The 17991-nt window shown below is 38.3% G+C and overlaps 1 protein-coding gene across 2 annotated transcripts in view; it reads right to left on the bottom strand.

Annotated features, from left to right (window-relative positions):
* Positions 1 to 5679: 5679 nt before the first annotated feature.
* The window catches only part of RAD23B (RAD23 homolog B, nucleotide excision repair protein), a 35736-nt gene continuing 23424 nt past the window's right edge, over positions 5680 to 17991 (bottom strand). For both annotated transcript variants that reach the window (XM_048930772.1, XM_048930773.1), the window contains exons 6-10: positions 16677 to 16804; positions 11758 to 11881; positions 10624 to 10751; positions 10071 to 10247; positions 5680 to 7852 (exon numbers count right to left, since the gene is read on the bottom strand). In XM_048930772.1, coding sequence (XP_048786729.1) covers positions 7739 to 7852; positions 10071 to 10247; positions 10624 to 10751; positions 11758 to 11881; positions 16677 to 16804 — 671 coding nt within the window. In that variant the 3' untranslated portion in view covers positions 5680 to 7738. The remainder of the gene's footprint in view (positions 7853 to 10070; positions 10248 to 10623; positions 10752 to 11757; positions 11882 to 16676; positions 16805 to 17991) is intronic.

Genomic DNA, 17991 nt, shown 5'->3' on the forward strand with positions numbered 1-17991 from the left:
TAAATGTAAGCTATTGTATTGTGACACTGCCCAGACACCAAGCCTACAGATCTCAGGTGCTCCATTTTTTTAGGGCAATCACCCTTCCATGCCTACCATACACAATCTGTGCACAAATGGTAAAAATCAGAACTGGCCTGCACACAGAAGAAATACTAAGCTGCTACGTGCAAGATCTCAAGTTTGTTGAGATGGGTATGATGAACAGTCAAAAACCTTCAGACTTCTTGTACCACAGCCCATCTACGTGGACATGAGCATTGGAAGCCAAGGGAAAAACTCAGTTTGTTTTTTCCTCTTTCTGGCCCCAAGTACACAGGTGAAAAAGAGACCATATCCAAAAACATCTACGTATCTTGTACCTCTGCTCAATGAAACAAGCTTGAAATTGGAAAAAAAAAAGAAAAAAAAAAAGTGTTCCTTTTGTCCCAGCATTGTTTTCCAAAACAGCAGAACATTTTTATGTGAAATATATCCAAAAAACAGACAGTATAGACTGTGACAAGGAGACATCAACCACGGAAAGTTTCCTTCCAGATTTTTTTCAAATGGAAAAAAAAAAAGAAAAAATAGAACAGAAGGATTTCAGAACAGAGAACGTAAATCAGTTTTCTTTACTGGCAAGTATCTTCAAAACTCCCATCCCACCTCCTTCATCAAGCTGCATATACCTGCATATGTCTACAAAAACTCTCAGATGCATACTGTTAAATTCTTTAACCTTAAGCTCCAGTATCAGTAGAGCCTCTCAGATTGCTACAAACCTGTATTTTATCTTCTCTTGCTCCGAGAATCATCCTGTCTTTTTCTCCTCTCCTAGTTACCTCATATGCCAGCTTCGTGTAACTTCTGTCTACATATCTGTAACTTCCATTTAATTTCACGGATGAGCTGCACAATTCTCATCTTCCTAGTGTAGCTTACTCTGCAATTGCAAAATTAATTGTTAGCATGAGAACAAGAAACAAAGCTGGTGGGGTCAGAGATGAAGAAAATGATATAGCAAAGCAGCTAAGATTTGAATTTTATTAAAGCCACTGTATGTCATTCCTATAAAAGAAGTTATAGTCCTTTTCCCAGTACTGGATTGTCTACATATACACAGAATTGGGTATTAGAACACGGTAAACAGCAAAGACCCATATAAAAATGGGTTTCATTTGTCTCACTCCAAATCGTATTCGTTCCACAAAGCAAAACGGCCGAGGAGAAGCTAGATGAAAAGAGACAACATTCTTCCACACCCTCTAAAATACACTAATTGTTCCATGCATGCTATGAAGGTGATGGGACAGCCAAACAGAAATCTTTCTCAGTCGGAAGAAGTAAGATGGGAAGCTTGCAGCTTCTCCACCCACCAACCACAATCATGCAAATGAGATCTTATGACCAAAAAAAAATTTAATGTTTAATGTATTTTTAATGTAAACACTTAAATCACTCGGATACTAATAAGGCATTATTAAAGCACAGTAAGGCTCACTAAGGCATAATAAAGCATTCTAAAGATATCACAAATTCCAGCAATGCTAGCAACAAGAAACTACAGCCAGTGTCCTCAATTCAGCCTAAACACAATAAGGCGAAAATCTGCCCATGCCCTAGTTAAACATTATATATATTGTATATGTACATACATACATATATATACACTATATACACACACACACACACACACACACATATATATATGCACCTTTGCCACACTAGCTTCCAAGAGGTCCTCCTCTCTCAATTTTTTCTTTCCTTCAAAGGCAAAAGAAAAAAATTGGCATCCGGTCCATCAAGAGCTGGAAATTACTGGATCATATAACCTCCACCAACTTGTATTCATAATACTTACGCTTACATAAGGCGAACTCCACACAAACACAGATTTCAGCACAAGGATTTTTCTCCCAGGTGATCTTCTGTGACTTGAAGAGGACGCATGCAGCGATTTAGAAGCAATTTGTTTTCACTTCCCTTAAATTATGCTCTGCAGACTCACTGAAAACTTTATCTCTCTGCCAAGTGATGATGTGAACACTAGATATACTGCATCACATGCAAGATTTCAACTTCAGATCAACTTACATTACTATGCTCATGTAATATAGCTCTTAAAAAAAAAAAAAGGTTGAGTTCTTAACACTTCAGGAAGCCACAAGTAACATCACAGAATCACAGAATCACAGAATCACCCGGGTTGGAAGGGACCCCAAGGATCATGTAGTTCCAACCCCCCTGCCTAGCAGGGCCACCAAACATACACATTCAGATCAGGTTGCCCAGGACCCCGTCCAACCTGGCCTTGAACACGTCCAAGCACGGGGCATCCACAACCTCCCTGGGCAGCCCGTTCCAGGGCCTAACCACTCTCCTAGTAAAGAACTTCCCCCTAACATCTAACCTAAATCTTCCCTCCTTCAACTTAAAACCATTTCCCCTAGTCCTGCTGTCGTCAGCCCTTTTGAAGAGTTTACTCCCCTCCTGGGTGTAGGTTCCCTTCAGGTATTGATAGGCTGCAATGAGGTCACCCCGCAGCCTTCTCTTCTCCAGGCTGAACAAGCCCAACTCCCTCAGCCTGTCCTCATAGGGGAGGTGCTCCAGCCCCCTGATCATCTTAGTCGCCCTCCTCTGGACCCTTTCCAAAATCTCAATGTCTTTCTTGTACTGAGGGCTCCACACCTGGACACAGTACTCCAGATGGGGCCTCACAAGAGCCGAGTAGAGAGGGACAATCACCTCCCTGTCCCTGCTGGCCACCCCTCTCCTGATGGAGCCCAGGATCCCATTTGCCTTTCGAGCTGCCAGAGCGCACTGCTGGCTCATGTTCAGTCTCTCGTCCATCAGGACCCCCAGGTCCTTCTCTGCCGAGCTGCTCTCCAGGCCCACTCCTCCCAGCCTCTACAGGTGCCTGGGGTTCTTCCGGCCCAAATGCAAAACCCTGCACTTTGCCGTGTTGAACCTCATCAGGTTCACCCGAGCCCAGCCCTCCAGCCTGTCGAGGTCCCTCTGAATGGCATCCCTTCCTTCCACCGTATCAACCGCACCACTCAGCTTGGTGTCGTCAGCGAACTTGCTGAGGGTGCACTCAATTCCCTCATCGATGTCATTGATAAAGATGTTAAAGAGCACCGGTCCCAAGACAGACCCTTGGGGGACACCACTTGTTACCGGCCTCCACCTGGACATAGAGCCACTGACCACCACCCTCTGTCTGCGGCCTTTCAACCAATTGCTTATCCATCGGGTCGTCCACCCATCAAATCCACTTCCCTCCAATTTGGAGATGAGGATGTGGTGGGGGACCATGTCAAAGGCCTTGCTCAGGTCCAGGTAAATGACATCGGTCGCCTTCCCTTCGTCCACCAATGCCGTCACTCCATCATAGAAGGCCACAAGATTAGTTAGGCATGACCTTCCTTTGGTGAAGCCGTGCTTCAACATCTTCAACATCTTCAATTCTTCTCTCTTGCATTCTTAGGTTTAATTAGGATCTCTTTAAGGAGTGTAGGATATACAGCTCAAGTGACAAAGCTCACTTTCTTAATCTTGCAGAGCAATAAATCCTTTCCAACAATTCTGAGGCAACTTTTTAGCCTGAATTCAGGAACACAAGGCAAGTTGCATCACTAGCAGAAGCATACAATACCACCATTAAATGTTACGTTTCTTTCTCACACACTGTCATTCCAGCAACCAAGTCTCCATTCAGCTATCCTGCATGTGAACAAAGTCATCTCTCGTCCATGGCAAACCAAGGTTACATAAACACCAAGGTTCATAAACACCATTTGTCACCACTATTCAAAAGTAACTTGAACACTGCATCAATTCTATGATTTTATGAATACCTTAAATGAGTGTTAAAACTGGTCTTTCATCTACTTTACCTCCTTTGTACTTGTGTACCTGTGAACCAGTTCTTTTAAATTCCAAGAAATGAGAAATTAATCAATATAGTTATGTCCTTATTCATTGTAATAAACAAATAAATAAAAATACTGCTCCGTTGACTTACAGCCCAGTTTCATACACCAGTAGCTTCTCATCCTGACCTTTCCACACTGTCGAGATTAGCTAATTCCAGTTTTTGACACAGCTTCCTACAGGTCACAGTTTACAGTTTAAGACATGCACTGATGGGCCATGAGTTATTTATCCAGCATGATTCCATCAGAATCAGTTCTAAAAATGAAGTTTGCAGCACTGGTCTATTGGTACACTAAATAATTCTGCACCTTGCTTATGGAAATCTGATATTTTGCGAAACTGTATAAATAAACAGAACAGCGCTATTACTAAGAAATGCACAGTTTAGGTGGACCACCCATTTTTCCAACCTTGAACAACAGTTTCTGAAGACTTGAAGAGCACTTCAGGTCATAACAATGCGGTATGTAGTTAGAAGTGGGAAAAAAAAACCACTTTTTTTTTTTTTTTTTTTTAAATCCAGCTTTAAACAGGAGCACTTCAGTGGGTCTGGACAATCCAAGACTCTATGTTGGCAGAGGTCTTGCAAACAACTGGTTAACTTTGTCATTTCTTTCCCTCTGCAATCCCCTGGAATGCCAATTCTGCCCATGCTTTCTCTGTTAATAAAAATCTTGCTTATTTATGTGTGCAGTCACACCTACAGTTCACTCATTAGCTGACTCTCCACTCAGTCCTGTGGCACCTTCAACATGCTGAACTCTCCCAGGCACGCAGAGTCACAAGCACTACTGTTCCTCTTCCACTGCTTCCCCTGAATACCCAACGTATTCAGCACTCACTGTTTTGTTTCATATCCAACCATTTCATTACCCAACATCTCAGCTTCTGAACTCTCTTCTTTTCTCTAATGTGAGTTGATAGCACTCCTTTTTGCAGCTTGCATGCTTTCTCCAACAATAAGGAGGGAGGAAAGTAGGGCTGGGAAGCACATTTAAAGGGTATGGGGTGTGTAGGGAGTTAGTTTAATTCAAAAGATATCTTTGGCAACAAGAATCTCAAAGATTTTGCTCTTTGCCCTTTGTCATACAGTATTCACATTAATACTTAAAAATTTACCAAAATAAAAGTACCTATTCTGCAAGTAAAATGAAGTTTTCATTCTAAGTCTCCACACACAGCTGAAGTGTATATATGATACAAAAACTGTCCCAGATCCCTAAGAGATCTGCAGAAAACAAGCCAAAAAGCATTGTGTGCAGACCATTCCTGGTAGCATTTGATAAGACGTAGGGCACAGCATACCTGTGCAACTTGCTCAGGTCACACTTACCTTCTCAACACGAACTCTATATATTCCTTCCCTTTGGCTGCAATTAGAAAGATACTCGTTCTCCTTGGCATATATTCCAATACTGAACAGAAACAGTTTTTACTAGCATATAAGATCATACTGCCATTCATCAGAAGTCAAATGAACACTACTTCACTGCTGAAAATTGGAAACATTAACTACTACTAGGTCTTCAGCCACAGCAGCTACAAACCTCTCAGTCAGTTTGTTGGTTTTTTTTTAAACAGAGACAATGCTGAACAGTCTTTAATTGAAATGCACTTAGAACACATAAACATTTCAGAATCTTAACTACAGGGAGAAGAGCAAAACATTCACAGGCATCCATTTCCTCCACCACCTTCCCGAGAAAGTATGGTTATTTCTGACAGCAAACAAATTAATCAGTACAGAAGACACCCACAAGCTAAAGGCTTTTTTTTTATTTAGATATCAGCTATGTAGTAGAGTACATTCAAGAAGTACTTGCATCAGGTTTGGCATTTCTCAAGCACCTGACAGCTGCTCCTTTTACATATAACAATTATCCCCTTTTTTTCGTGCAGAGTGTTACATCATTACAATCAATCTCTCCAAGTCCATAAATACACTGATATTCCTGCTTAGTTAAAACCTACTGGCTGACTCAGGTATTAATGTTAATTTGTGCAAAATGAAACATTATGAAAGATTTATTTTCCATTTAGCAGTATCACTTCTACTTATACAATTTTGGTTGCATCACTGATAACTCAAACAATCTGCACCTATGAAATTTGAGTATAATGAAATTTGAGCAACTAAAATACACGCTATCTGGAAAAACATCACAGATGTTTAAGAATAAAGAAAAAAGCAAAAGGCTTTATTACATTTAATTATTTGATGCAGATAATTATTTACAGACTACAACAAAGCAAAGAAGAAACAAAATACAAATGCTTCAGTCTTTCTCGCTCTCTTTTCTCAGGACTTGACTTCTACTCTGAGCATAAGTAGTTTTTGAATCCACTTCTGCACCAACAAAGCAGGAAATCATTCTTTGGTTGTACCACTAAATCATTACTATCATTAATGGCACAACTCACTGCTGTACCACTAGTGATACTAATAACATCTTCGTTATTAAATACAGAGATAAAATTGTAATTCAGTTAATTGGAGTACAACAGTAAAAAGTCAAAATATCCCCAAGTTGTGTTCAGGAAAGGATGCATGAAGTAATTTTAGCCAAAACTTGAATTTGCCTTCACCAGTAGCATTGCAAGATTGTCTCTGACAGAGAATGTATGATAGAAGGAAAACTACATTTTATTATGACTAAACATAAAGTGGTAAGAAGGTACCAGGATCTAAAAAAATCAAGAATTCTATAATTGGAGTTTATTTTCAATAGAAAGGAAGGTATGCATGCAGATTTTTTTGGACAGCAGAAACTTGTCTGTTTGCTGGATACTTCAAATTCTGAACTCTGTTCCTCAAAGTGAGAGGAAAAAAATCCTTACTTAACAAAAAATAATTTGATTTTTACAATCTCAACATCAACAGAATGCCAGAATCTTCAGATGCTTACAACTGTATTTTTATTTTCTTTTGCAAAGGTTGGTCCAAGATAAGTACGAAAGTGAAATCTGATTTGATGATTCAGTCTCATTGCAATGGACAAAACTAAAACTTGTGTTTTGTCTACTGGCAAAAAAAGGATATTCAGTTCACTATAAAGCATACAATAAAGTCAAAAATGCAGTCTATTGCTTTTAACACTTTTACTGAAACATAACACCAAAGTGAACAGTAATAAGGTATCTATGAATTTTTCCCAAAAGAAAACAAGTGAACAAGGAGAATCTTCCTTGTGTATATACCTTCCCAAATCATAGGTGGCATGGGTGGGAGATTTTCTCAATTAATAATCAAGATTAGCTGAAATAGGTTTTCATTTGAATAAATCCATTTAAATTCAGCATTAAAATAATGTGCTTCTTGCACTCATTTAACACATTTCAGACAGTAAAATAAGTACCCACATGTTGGCATTCATGTTTATATCTAATCAGATCTTTTAGATGTCATAAGGTTGCTTTCCAGTGTTGCCATGAAATACAGACTATAGAGTCTAGTAGTGTAGGCTATTTCTGATACCAACAGAAAGGAACATGAAGCAAGGCATTACACTACCTTTCTATAAAAAGTACAGCAGGAATGAAATCCTAGAAAAAATGTTAAACTACATTACAGAAGGAGCTAAATGTCTGCAGAAGCTCATTTTTGGTTGTATTTTACACTGTGTGGTTTGCTGCATCTGCTAATTTAAAGCAGAAATGCTTACTGTTTTCTTTACTTGGTTTACCACATTTTCTTCTCCCTCCTCATACACCATACCCCAAGCATTAAGAATATAAGCCCAAATATCCCAGACAATCCAGTGAACAAAGTTAGTGTAATGCACTGGTGTGAGGTGTAGCATTAAAAAAAAAAAAAAGTCTCTCAATCTTCATCGAAGTTTTGTTGTAGAAGAAAATTGGCGGCCAAGTTTTCATTCTTCTCACAAGCAAAATATGCTTGTATCACAAGTCCTTCAGGAAATCCTAATGCCTTTAGCTGAAGAAAAGAAACATATTTAGAATGTTTTTTCTATTAAGCTTACTTGTACGTCTCGTATCTTCAGATAACATTTAAGCAAATGTCTTTTTTTTTTTTTTTTTTACACAGACACTGCTGCCACTGAAGGGAAGAGGGTAAGAAAATGTTGCCTCTATCTTTAGAAACCAAAAGTTAAGTTTCTAAGTTTGTAATTGAAGAGAGATTTCCATGAATCTAGACACCGTAAATCACAACTTTGTTCACTGCCATAGTAAGTCACTAAAATAAACTTGTGCCACAGTAGTGTCAGAAAGTAAGTGCACATTGCTCTACTGTTGAAAAAACATTGTTTTGATGTCTTAAATGATTAAAGGTACAAAGCTCATGGCTTCTACCAGAACTTGCCTGCAGTAAGATCCCCAGACTCTGATTTGGCTTATCACTGGTTGGCTGCACAACAGACCACATGAAGCCATACTGGACTTTCATTAAAATTTCAGCTATGAGTATCAAGTTGAGAGTAGTCTTTTTTTCAAAAGTCAGTGGACTTATATCTAGGATACATTAATAACTGGGCCTTAGAATATTTAAAAGATCCATTACTATGACAGGGAAAATGGGTTTAGCTTGTATTTAATATGCTTTCAGCAAATCAAATTTTGTTTTAGCCAAAGTCCAGAAGAGGGCAACAAAAATGACTCAAGGGATGGAACAAGGACAGCTGAGGCTATTCACTCTGAAGAAAAGAAGGCTCTGGGGAGACTCACAGCTGTCTCTGAGTATCTAAAAAGGGGGGCAATACAAAGGAGAAGGACAGAATGTTTAGCAGGATCCGTTGTGATAGGACAAGGGGAAAGGGGTACAAATGAAAAGAGAAGGAGATTTAGACTACATATAAGGAAGAAGCTTTTACAATAAGGGTGTGAGGCAGTGCCACAGGTTGCCCAGAGAGGTGATGGATGCCCCATCCTTGGTGATGTTCTAGGTCAGGCAGGACAGAGCTTGGAGCAATCTGATGTAGCTGTAGGTGTCCCTGTTCACTGCAGGGGAGTTGGCACAGACAGCCTTTGAGGGTCCCTTCCAACTCAAAAGATTCTACAGTATGCTGTCATTTACGGATTTTATTAAAATCTTCACAGCACCTGCAAGGTATTTCTTTGCATAGGGCAGGTCAAATCTCTGCAAGAAACTACTTCCTACTATGCTTGTCAGCCATTCTTAGTTTTAATTTCATGCTTACAAATAGCATCATGTGTAGCAGCATGATACCTAAGTTTCCTGTGAATAACAGGAGAAGCTCACAGCCCCAGCCCTCTCTGTTGGGTTTTGCAACAGGTTATAGAGGTAATATACCACTGCATAAATGGTGTTGTAAGTAAATGCAGCAGACTGGAGAGGACGAGAAGTATATGGGAAGTATACAGGCAAACAGTTTTGTCAGTCAGCAATTGACCATTTCCTTGATATCTAGAAAGTTGACACATACTGAAGGGCTCTTCTGATAATACTTAGGAACCTTCTGATTTGCCATTAAAAAAATCCATCTCTGATAAACAACAAAAACATTACTACAATATGACAATTCTTCACTATTTGCTTCCGAAAAGAAAAAAAAAAATCAAAACTTCTCAAGAGGCACAACCGTCTAGGTAAATACACATTTTAGTGTTACATGCAGTACTATGAATGCAGTGTAACCTCAAAAGTGTATTTGATTAACATCTTTATCTATATATTAAAAGATAAAATTAATTAACTCTCATGATGAACAAATGACAGAGTTAAGAACAACTTCAACTGATCTACTTAACTACGAGAGCTTTAACTATCCCAACACTTTGCAAAGAAGGATTACATAGACTCCTTTGTACATGGAAATCAATCACAGTTGGCATTATCTTAAATAGCACTCTCTGAGGTTTTTGCCAGAGGGACTGTCTAACATCCCTTTCCTTAGGGAAGCTCAATCATCTACTATTTCAGATGGTCTCTGATCACTTAGAGGACTTAGCACCTTCAAGTAGTACAAACTCAGATTTTAGACTTAATGGCTAAAAGGTATGTGATTTGAAAGAAAACTACTGCAGCTATGAAACAGCAGAAATAATTCATAAACTACTACATGCATTAACTAACAACAACAACAAAAAAAAGCTGAAGTTAAGGCACATCTTAAGCATGCAACAGCCAGCATCTTAGAGCAAGAGACAAACATTTCAAAGGAGAAAAGTCTCACCCGTTCAATAGCTTCTTTTTCCTGAGGTGTTACTTGAATGTAGCTCATATGACCATTTCCAGCATCTGCTACTCCTCCAGTGCTGGCACTATCATCACTGCCACTTAAACCTTGTCGAGACTCTATAACTGGCTCATTCAACATATGAATAAAATGCTCCTGATGTTGACTTATTTGCTGCAATGTGCAGGACAATAAAAAAAAGAAATATATTAAAATAAAACATGTTTAGTTCTTCATTGAATTAAGCAGTCAAAAAAATGTGTAAAAAATGTGAAAAAAATTATTAAATCTAACTGTAAGAGATGCAATTTCACATTTAAGCTCAGTTGTGGCTACCCTCTCCTCTTCTCAATGCTCTGCATCTCTCAGAAAGAGTAAGTCTTATTTCTAATATCACAGCACTATATTCTATACAGTAAGACAAGCTGAAAAGTCAAAGGTAGTATTATGGAATTCTATTAATATTTTATCTTAGGTAATGGCAACATTTCCCTTTCTTGTAAAACCTGCATCAGAATTAGCAGCACTCTTTTGTTGGTTTAAGATTCACCTGCAGTAGTTGAGGATTTTCCCGTCCAATCTGTTGCAGCAATGCTGGTAACAGAGAAGGATTTTGCTGAATGATTTGTCTCATCTGCTGGAATTGAGGCTGATTTCGCAAGAACTCAAGAGGATGTCCTGAAAAACAGTAAGATAATGCTTTCAAAAGGTTAGCAAGGCTGTTGTAAAGTACATATCTAACATTTGAACTGTAGAAAGAAAAAGGATTCCAAATTGGACAATAAACCCTTCACTGAAGAAGAGCTTACTTCCTCACACTAAGTTACTAAGGTTAAAACATGCATTTTCATCTTACTCAGCTTTCTCTGAAAATCCAACAGGTTTCTGTATCTGACCTCCAGCAGTTTTCTCTTTATGTCTCATCTCTGAGTAACCTCATTCAGAGGCACACAGCCAGCTACTGTCTTTCCTCTAGACCTACAACTGAGTTCCAATTACTGTAATAGGTCAGTTCTTTCCTTCTCAAGTAAATCTTAGAATACCATATATTCTGTACTATTAGATGCTGCAGTGAATTCAGCACAATCAAAGCTGCTCTGAAACATTCAGTTCTCCAATTCTCCCTCCTTACAGATGAAGCCTGTCAGTCCTACCTGTATTTAATACTCTGGATGCTAAACAGGCTTACAGCTTAGACAATGTCTTTGCCATAAACACTCTTAAGTCTAAATTTTCTGCTGTGGGTCCAAACCATTCTGTCCACTATGCACTGCATAGAGAAGTGACCTAGTGGGTCTACTAGGTGCTACATTTAACTGCCTTAATTTGTGGTAAATATGTTAGTATAGGCACAGGCAACAGTACATAATGAGATAAAAAGGAGGAAGCCAGATCCTATGTGAGAAAAAGTACAACCGTCTCCACATTTGTGATCTTGTAAGCCTAGTGGGGTTATGCGTATGGTCAAGATCACAGCATTATTAGAAATTTCAAGTATTATTCCAGATATATACACATAAAAAGCTTTTCATTGCAAGCCAATACCACACTCAGCTAATTTTTGTGTTACAGCTCTTATCAATTCACTTTGATCAGTTCAGAATTACCAGGAACTCGAATTCACAGAAGCACAGAATGCTTCAATACACGTTTATTCTATCTCCTCAAGAATAGTCTTTCTTACCTCCAAGTGAAGTAGCAGTTGTAGGTATGGTTGCTACAGCTGCTGCCACTGCTGAAGACTGAGAGGTACCAGTGCTTGCTGCTTGAGTTGGTTCAGCCATAGCCTGATTATCTCCAGGTATACCCTAAAGCCACAGTTGACATTGTTACCTACAGAATACTGCACATATTTAGATTTCAGAACAAAGAAAAATATTACTATTTCCACTGCAAATACAAAGCAAGATGCTGTGACAGGTATGCTTTTACAAGTGGAGGAGCATTCTGTGACAGAAATAATTCGTCATGGTAAAGCATCTAACACATCAGTTTAAAAGCACATTTCAGTCCATGAACAAATAATTATGTTCCAAGATATTTGATATGAATAGAATAACTTACTTACTTAACTGCTTACAGTGTTTATGTTACGGTGTTTTGCAGACAAAGTTACATCACAGCAACAGGATTGTATATTACACAATGATAATTGAACTTAGATCAGTTAAATTAATTTTTGCTGATAAGAAATTAAGAGGTAGCATAGCTCTTTCAACCACTTTCCTCAACAGAACAGTTTGACAGTCAGCATTCACTAAATCTTCTGTGAAAATGCCTGAAAAATTACAGTTGTACTGTTACTCACAGGGATAATTTTCTTGATTACAGCTGTATGATTCTGTGTCTTGGATTTGTGATGAAAACAGTATTGACAATTCATCAATGCTTTAGCTGTTATAGAACCACAGTATTTTCAGATTATTGTGCTGCCTTGCCAGCAAGCAACTGGGGATGCACAATAAACTGTGAGGAGATGCAGCCTGGTCAACCAACTCCAACAACCAAAGGATGTTGATGCGCTCAGCAATAAAAGTTGGGTAGAGAGGGAGCAATGTTTCAAATCAAAGCACTTGCTTTCCCAAGCATTTTTTTTGTTTGCTTTTTTTTGTTATTTTTTGAAGTGTGATGAAAACCTGTTCACCTGGAGATGGTTAAATACTTGCCTGTCAGTGGGAAGCAATGAACTAATTCATGTTTTGCTTTGCAAGTATAATTTTTGCATTATCTATTAAACTGACTCTTATTTCAGAATATTTTTTCTAATTCTCAGCCCTGTGTCAGTGCAAGGAACTGAGCAAGCAGCCATCTGGCTTGGCTGTCTACCACAGACAAACCACTACATCAGTGCAACCGGACGAATAAGATGCTTGAAACACCTATCACAGAAGTCAGTGGTAGGTAATGTAAATTGAAAACTCTGCTGTAACGTGTGCTCTTCACACAATGCATTCACCACTGTAGCTGTACTAAAGAAATAAATATACAATGTGACAACCACATATAAAAACACAGAACCGCACAGTGACCCAGGAAAAACTTTGCCCTATCTGAGAACTAACGAAAACATCAAGGTATAAGCTGCCTAAAACATCAAGTCTGTATTTAGGCCACTCAGTGGAATAAACACAAATGTTCCCACTCACACACTTCATTACAACTTTGACTCCATCAACTGGCTACACATTCTTCCTTCCACAAAGTGGTGAGAAAAATACATTTATTACATAATTCTGTGGTAACTCTTCTACCACTGTTCTACAGAGCACTGCTTAAATACCTTTTCCCATAAAAATCAGTTAAGCTAAATATAAACAGTAGGAAGAGAAGAGTAAGACTTCAGGGCAGAGTTGTACTCTGCTTACAGAAACATTGCCCAGCATCAAAACCTGCTTGAGATCAAGAAGCATTTAGATAGCACACTCGGAAATATGGATTTTTGGGACGCCTTGTGTGGAGCCTGCAGCTAGACTCCATGACACTTATGGTCCCTTCCAACTTGGAATATCCTACCATTCTAAGATTTTTGGGAATTCAATTATAATGCATGAACTAAGGTATGATGTGGAGTGTACCAACATGGCAAAAGGGAATGTTTTTTAACTGAAAGAGAGGCAATTTAGGCTACATGTCAGGAGGGAATTCTTTGGCATGGCTGCCCAGAGAAGCTGTGGCCTCATCCCTAGAGGAGCTCAAGGCGAGGCTGAATGGGGCCCTGGGCAGCTGAGCTGGTGGGGGGCAGCCCTGCCCATGGCACGGGGTTGGGGCTGGGTGGTTTTTAAGGTATCTTCCAAGCCAATCTGTTCTATGACTCCACAGAATCACAGAATGGTCTGGGTTGAAAAGGACCTCAAAGATCATCTAGTCTCAACCCCCCTGCTATGTGCAGGGTCGCCAATCACCAGACCAGGCTGCCCAGAGCCACATCCAGCCTGGCCTTGAATGCCTCCAGGGATGGGGCATCCACAGCCTCCTTGGGCAACCTGTTCCAGTGTGTCACCACCCTCTGAGTGAAAAACTTCCTCCTAATATCTAACCTAAATCTCCCCTGTCTCAGTTTAAAGCCATTCCCCCTTGTCCTATCAGTATCCATCCACGTAAACAGTCATACCCCCTCCTGTTTATATGCTCCTTTCAAGTACTGGAGCATTATCCTACAAACATGGGTTAACCTTCTGGAATTACCGGTTGACTTCACATGTTCTCAAGCATGTACTGTCACTGCAATCTGTACCCAGACCAAACAGTGCATGTTTGTTTAAACCTTAAGTCTGTCCTTGAATGGAAACAATATGGAAACTGGCCTAACCAAATTCAGTTAGAGATAATTTACTATTTTGAATATTGTCTCAATTCTTAAATACAATGTTGAAGTATCACTATCAAAAAAACAAACAAACTACCAAACAAACCAAGACTATATGTGATGGTAATCAGTAAGGTATATACACCTCCTTTATGCAGCTATACAAGCATGATATCAAGTATTGTAAACTTAAATTTGAAGTGTAAACATTACTTGAACTGTGAGAAGAGCATTTTTTGCCTCACAGTGGGTAAAACGTTTACAGTTTCACCCAACACCAGAGTGGTTTTTTAGCTGACACTGTTCACCACAGGTGCATGTAATAATCATATCAGGCACAGCCCAAGGAACATACGCATTTTTGGACAAGGAGGTTGTAAAGAATTAGATGGTTGAATGACTGATAGAACATTTCTCTAATTAAGGCGTTAAGAAAACCTTTGGTCAAAACCAGATTTGAATCTAAATGCCTCTCAAAGACAAGCCTGAAGTACAGAAAAAACGTGTTTTAGAATCTGAAATCTCCTTCTACACAGCTCAAGGATATAGGACAATATAAGATTAAGAAACTAAGCCATAAAAATTGAATAGCTTGTTATTTGATCCCACTTGCTGTCAGTGATTCTTCAGTGCTAATCTACAGAACAGCTACATTAAGTACTGATACTGCCTTCACCTTTCCTTTCCAACAGTTTATAGGCTATTTTTTTGGTACTGATTCTTTAAACCACAATTATTGTGTGTACTTAAGAGCTCCTAAAACTACCCTGCACATCATTTGGAGGCTGTTAAATTAGGAGATCAATTAGTTATCAGTGGAATAATACTAACTGAGAAAACATTTTCCTGATGCAGCAGAATGGTCATGAGCTTATTTAGTTAGACCAAGAACAGTCTAAAAGATCAACTGTACCAATAGCATTTTTCTAAGTCTGTCTACTAATGTTATCCAAGAACAAGAGTCTTTCTCCTCACTCCTTTTTCCAGCTGTCAGAACAAGGAGAGCATACTTTTCCGCAGAAAAGGATAACAAAAAGTAGAAGGGAAACCACATATGCATGAGAAAGACCCACAGGCCTTCTGAACTACTACATTAACTACTCAGGACAGAATTGATCTGTATGATAAACAAACATGCCACCTGTTAAAACTCTACTTTAAGGACACTGTTTTTCTTCAGGACTTCCTGAACACAAATAAGCTAAAGCAGGGAAATACTATTCTGACTGGAAAAGCCCTACACACTGTATGTGGCTGGGAAATGCACAGCAAATGCAACGCTTCTAAGGGGCATTGGATTCATGCACAAACAAAATGCACAGTGAGCAGACAGTAAAATCAACACTTTTCAAGGCATGAAAAAGAAATATCTGAGATTTCCAGATTAACGACAGCTGGAATGAAACACCACCCCTCAAGGTATCAAGAATTCAAAGCCTTTGTTTGCTCCCCTACAAAATGAGAGTAACTTTTACATTCATGTACTCAAAACATTTGTTGCCCACTTAAAAACTGCAGGTTACAAAGTCTTGGGATCATTCCTGTGAGTAGCAACCATGCCAGTGACTGGTAGTTGTATTTACTAATGAAACATTTTATTTACAAAAGGGAAACTGCAGCTGTAGATCAGTTTTCATATCAGTCCCTCAGAAATTTCATTTTCGTGTTCTGCAGGGATTAGTTCAAGCCATCTAGCTTTAAAATCAGATGTAATTAGAACTGCAACAACAACAAAGACAGCAACAAAAAACCCAAAAACAACTTACAAGATTTCCATTAAAGTGAAGTTACTGTTTTATTACCTCTCAAGTCAATCGAGTCCATTTCACTTTTGAAATTGTGTTTTTGAAGAAGGAAATTGTTTATTGTCCAGAACGTTGCATAAGTAAAGCACTTGTTAATAAAAACAAGTTCTTCTGTTTGCAAAACACATTAATATGATTGTTGTGTACACCTAGTAGTAATGATAAACAGGAATTTTTGAAGTGCTGCCTTGGTGATGCTATATATGCTAATAAAACCAATGTTAACAGTGAAACATCACAACAATCATGTCTGGATTGGTCATTGGCCATTTGAGCTACCAAGGGAACTGGGCATACCTAATACATATAGCCACAAAAATCCACATGGAATATGAACAAAGAAGAGACAGATGTAGCTAACAGTAACTTTAGTATTTCCTATAGCACATGATTAAAACAATATTCAAAATAACAGGTAAATAAAACAAGAAGTTCTTGAATGAGGACAAAAGAAACAGCAAAAGAATGGAGTATACACAAGAAACTGCTCACCATTAAAAGGTATTCCACTGCTCTGTCCGGATTGTTGAAGCTGGCTCTCAGCGCTGCAATTACTTGCTCACGTTCATAACCCATGGACATGATTTCAGTCACCATATTTTCATAGGACTGACCTGTCACTAGAAGTAACACGATGACCATTGTAAGTGAATAAGGTACCAAAAAAATTAAACATAAAAAGCTTCCATGAAGAAATGTCACTTCTATCCAAATTCAAATCATTCACCGAAGTGTAAACAGAGTCACATTAACTTTGCCATGGTTCTATCAAAACATGTTCTTGTGGTTTCATTATGCATTTGGTTGGAATAGTACAGAGTTCTAGGATAATGAACATACTACAAACTTCAATTGAAAAAAGCAGAACATGTAACAATTCTGACTTCATAATTGAGATGCTATTCCCTTTCTATGCTTTTCTCTAAAGCTCAAGGACATCATTACAGCTAATATTCAATTCCTAATATAATTAAGAAAAGTCTCCTGCAGCTTAAGTTTGGAAATTAAGCTTTTTAGGCAGAAACCTGCTTGTCAGACTCTATTAGTCACTGAGGCTTTTCCCTAAGAAAGACCTTATACTAAGCTACAGTTAGAAAGATAACAAAGTTATCATCAAATTATAATTGTCTATTAACTATGAGCTGGTGACAACAATCAAAGTAATTTAACTGAACCCGGAGCAATTAAGGTCATGTAGAAGGCTAAAGGAGAATCTCAAGACCTGAGTGAGGATTAAATCATCACAATGTATTTTTGACTAGACATCCATCACACTAAGTTTCCATTTTTTTTGAGTACAAATGGACTAAACCTGGTTTGTGCCTGCGGATATCAAGACAAAAAGGTACAAATATTGTATATGGAACAGTTTAAGGACAGCTCATGATACTACAAGTATAGAAATAAAATCATTTCTTCACAAACTGCTTCTTTTACACTTGTTGAAAACAGAGACAAGGTCTAAAAAAACCTCAGAAACAAAAAGGAAAAAACATTTTAAAAATATTCAAAAGAATAGAACAGCACTAGCACGAAGATACTTGTGCATTATGCATAAATAATGATTTAACATTTATTGGCTAGTCTGGGTACCCACTGTTTAGACTTCAAATCAGAAAATTTAATCAGCTTAAACAAAGGTACATACACGTCTTTACATATAACCATTATTTTATATATTCATTTTCTGAAAATAAGCAATCATGCAAACTTTGCCTTAAAAATATATATTATTGTACATATCTTTAAAAAGTAAAAAAGCCAAACAGTTGACCCAATACAGTAATTTTTTTTAACTTTTTGCTCA

The sequence above is a fragment of the Lagopus muta genome, chromosome Z, assembly GCF_023343835.1.
Source record: "Lagopus muta isolate bLagMut1 chromosome Z, bLagMut1 primary, whole genome shotgun sequence".
Lineage (NCBI taxonomy): Eukaryota > Metazoa > Chordata > Aves > Galliformes > Phasianidae > Lagopus > Lagopus muta.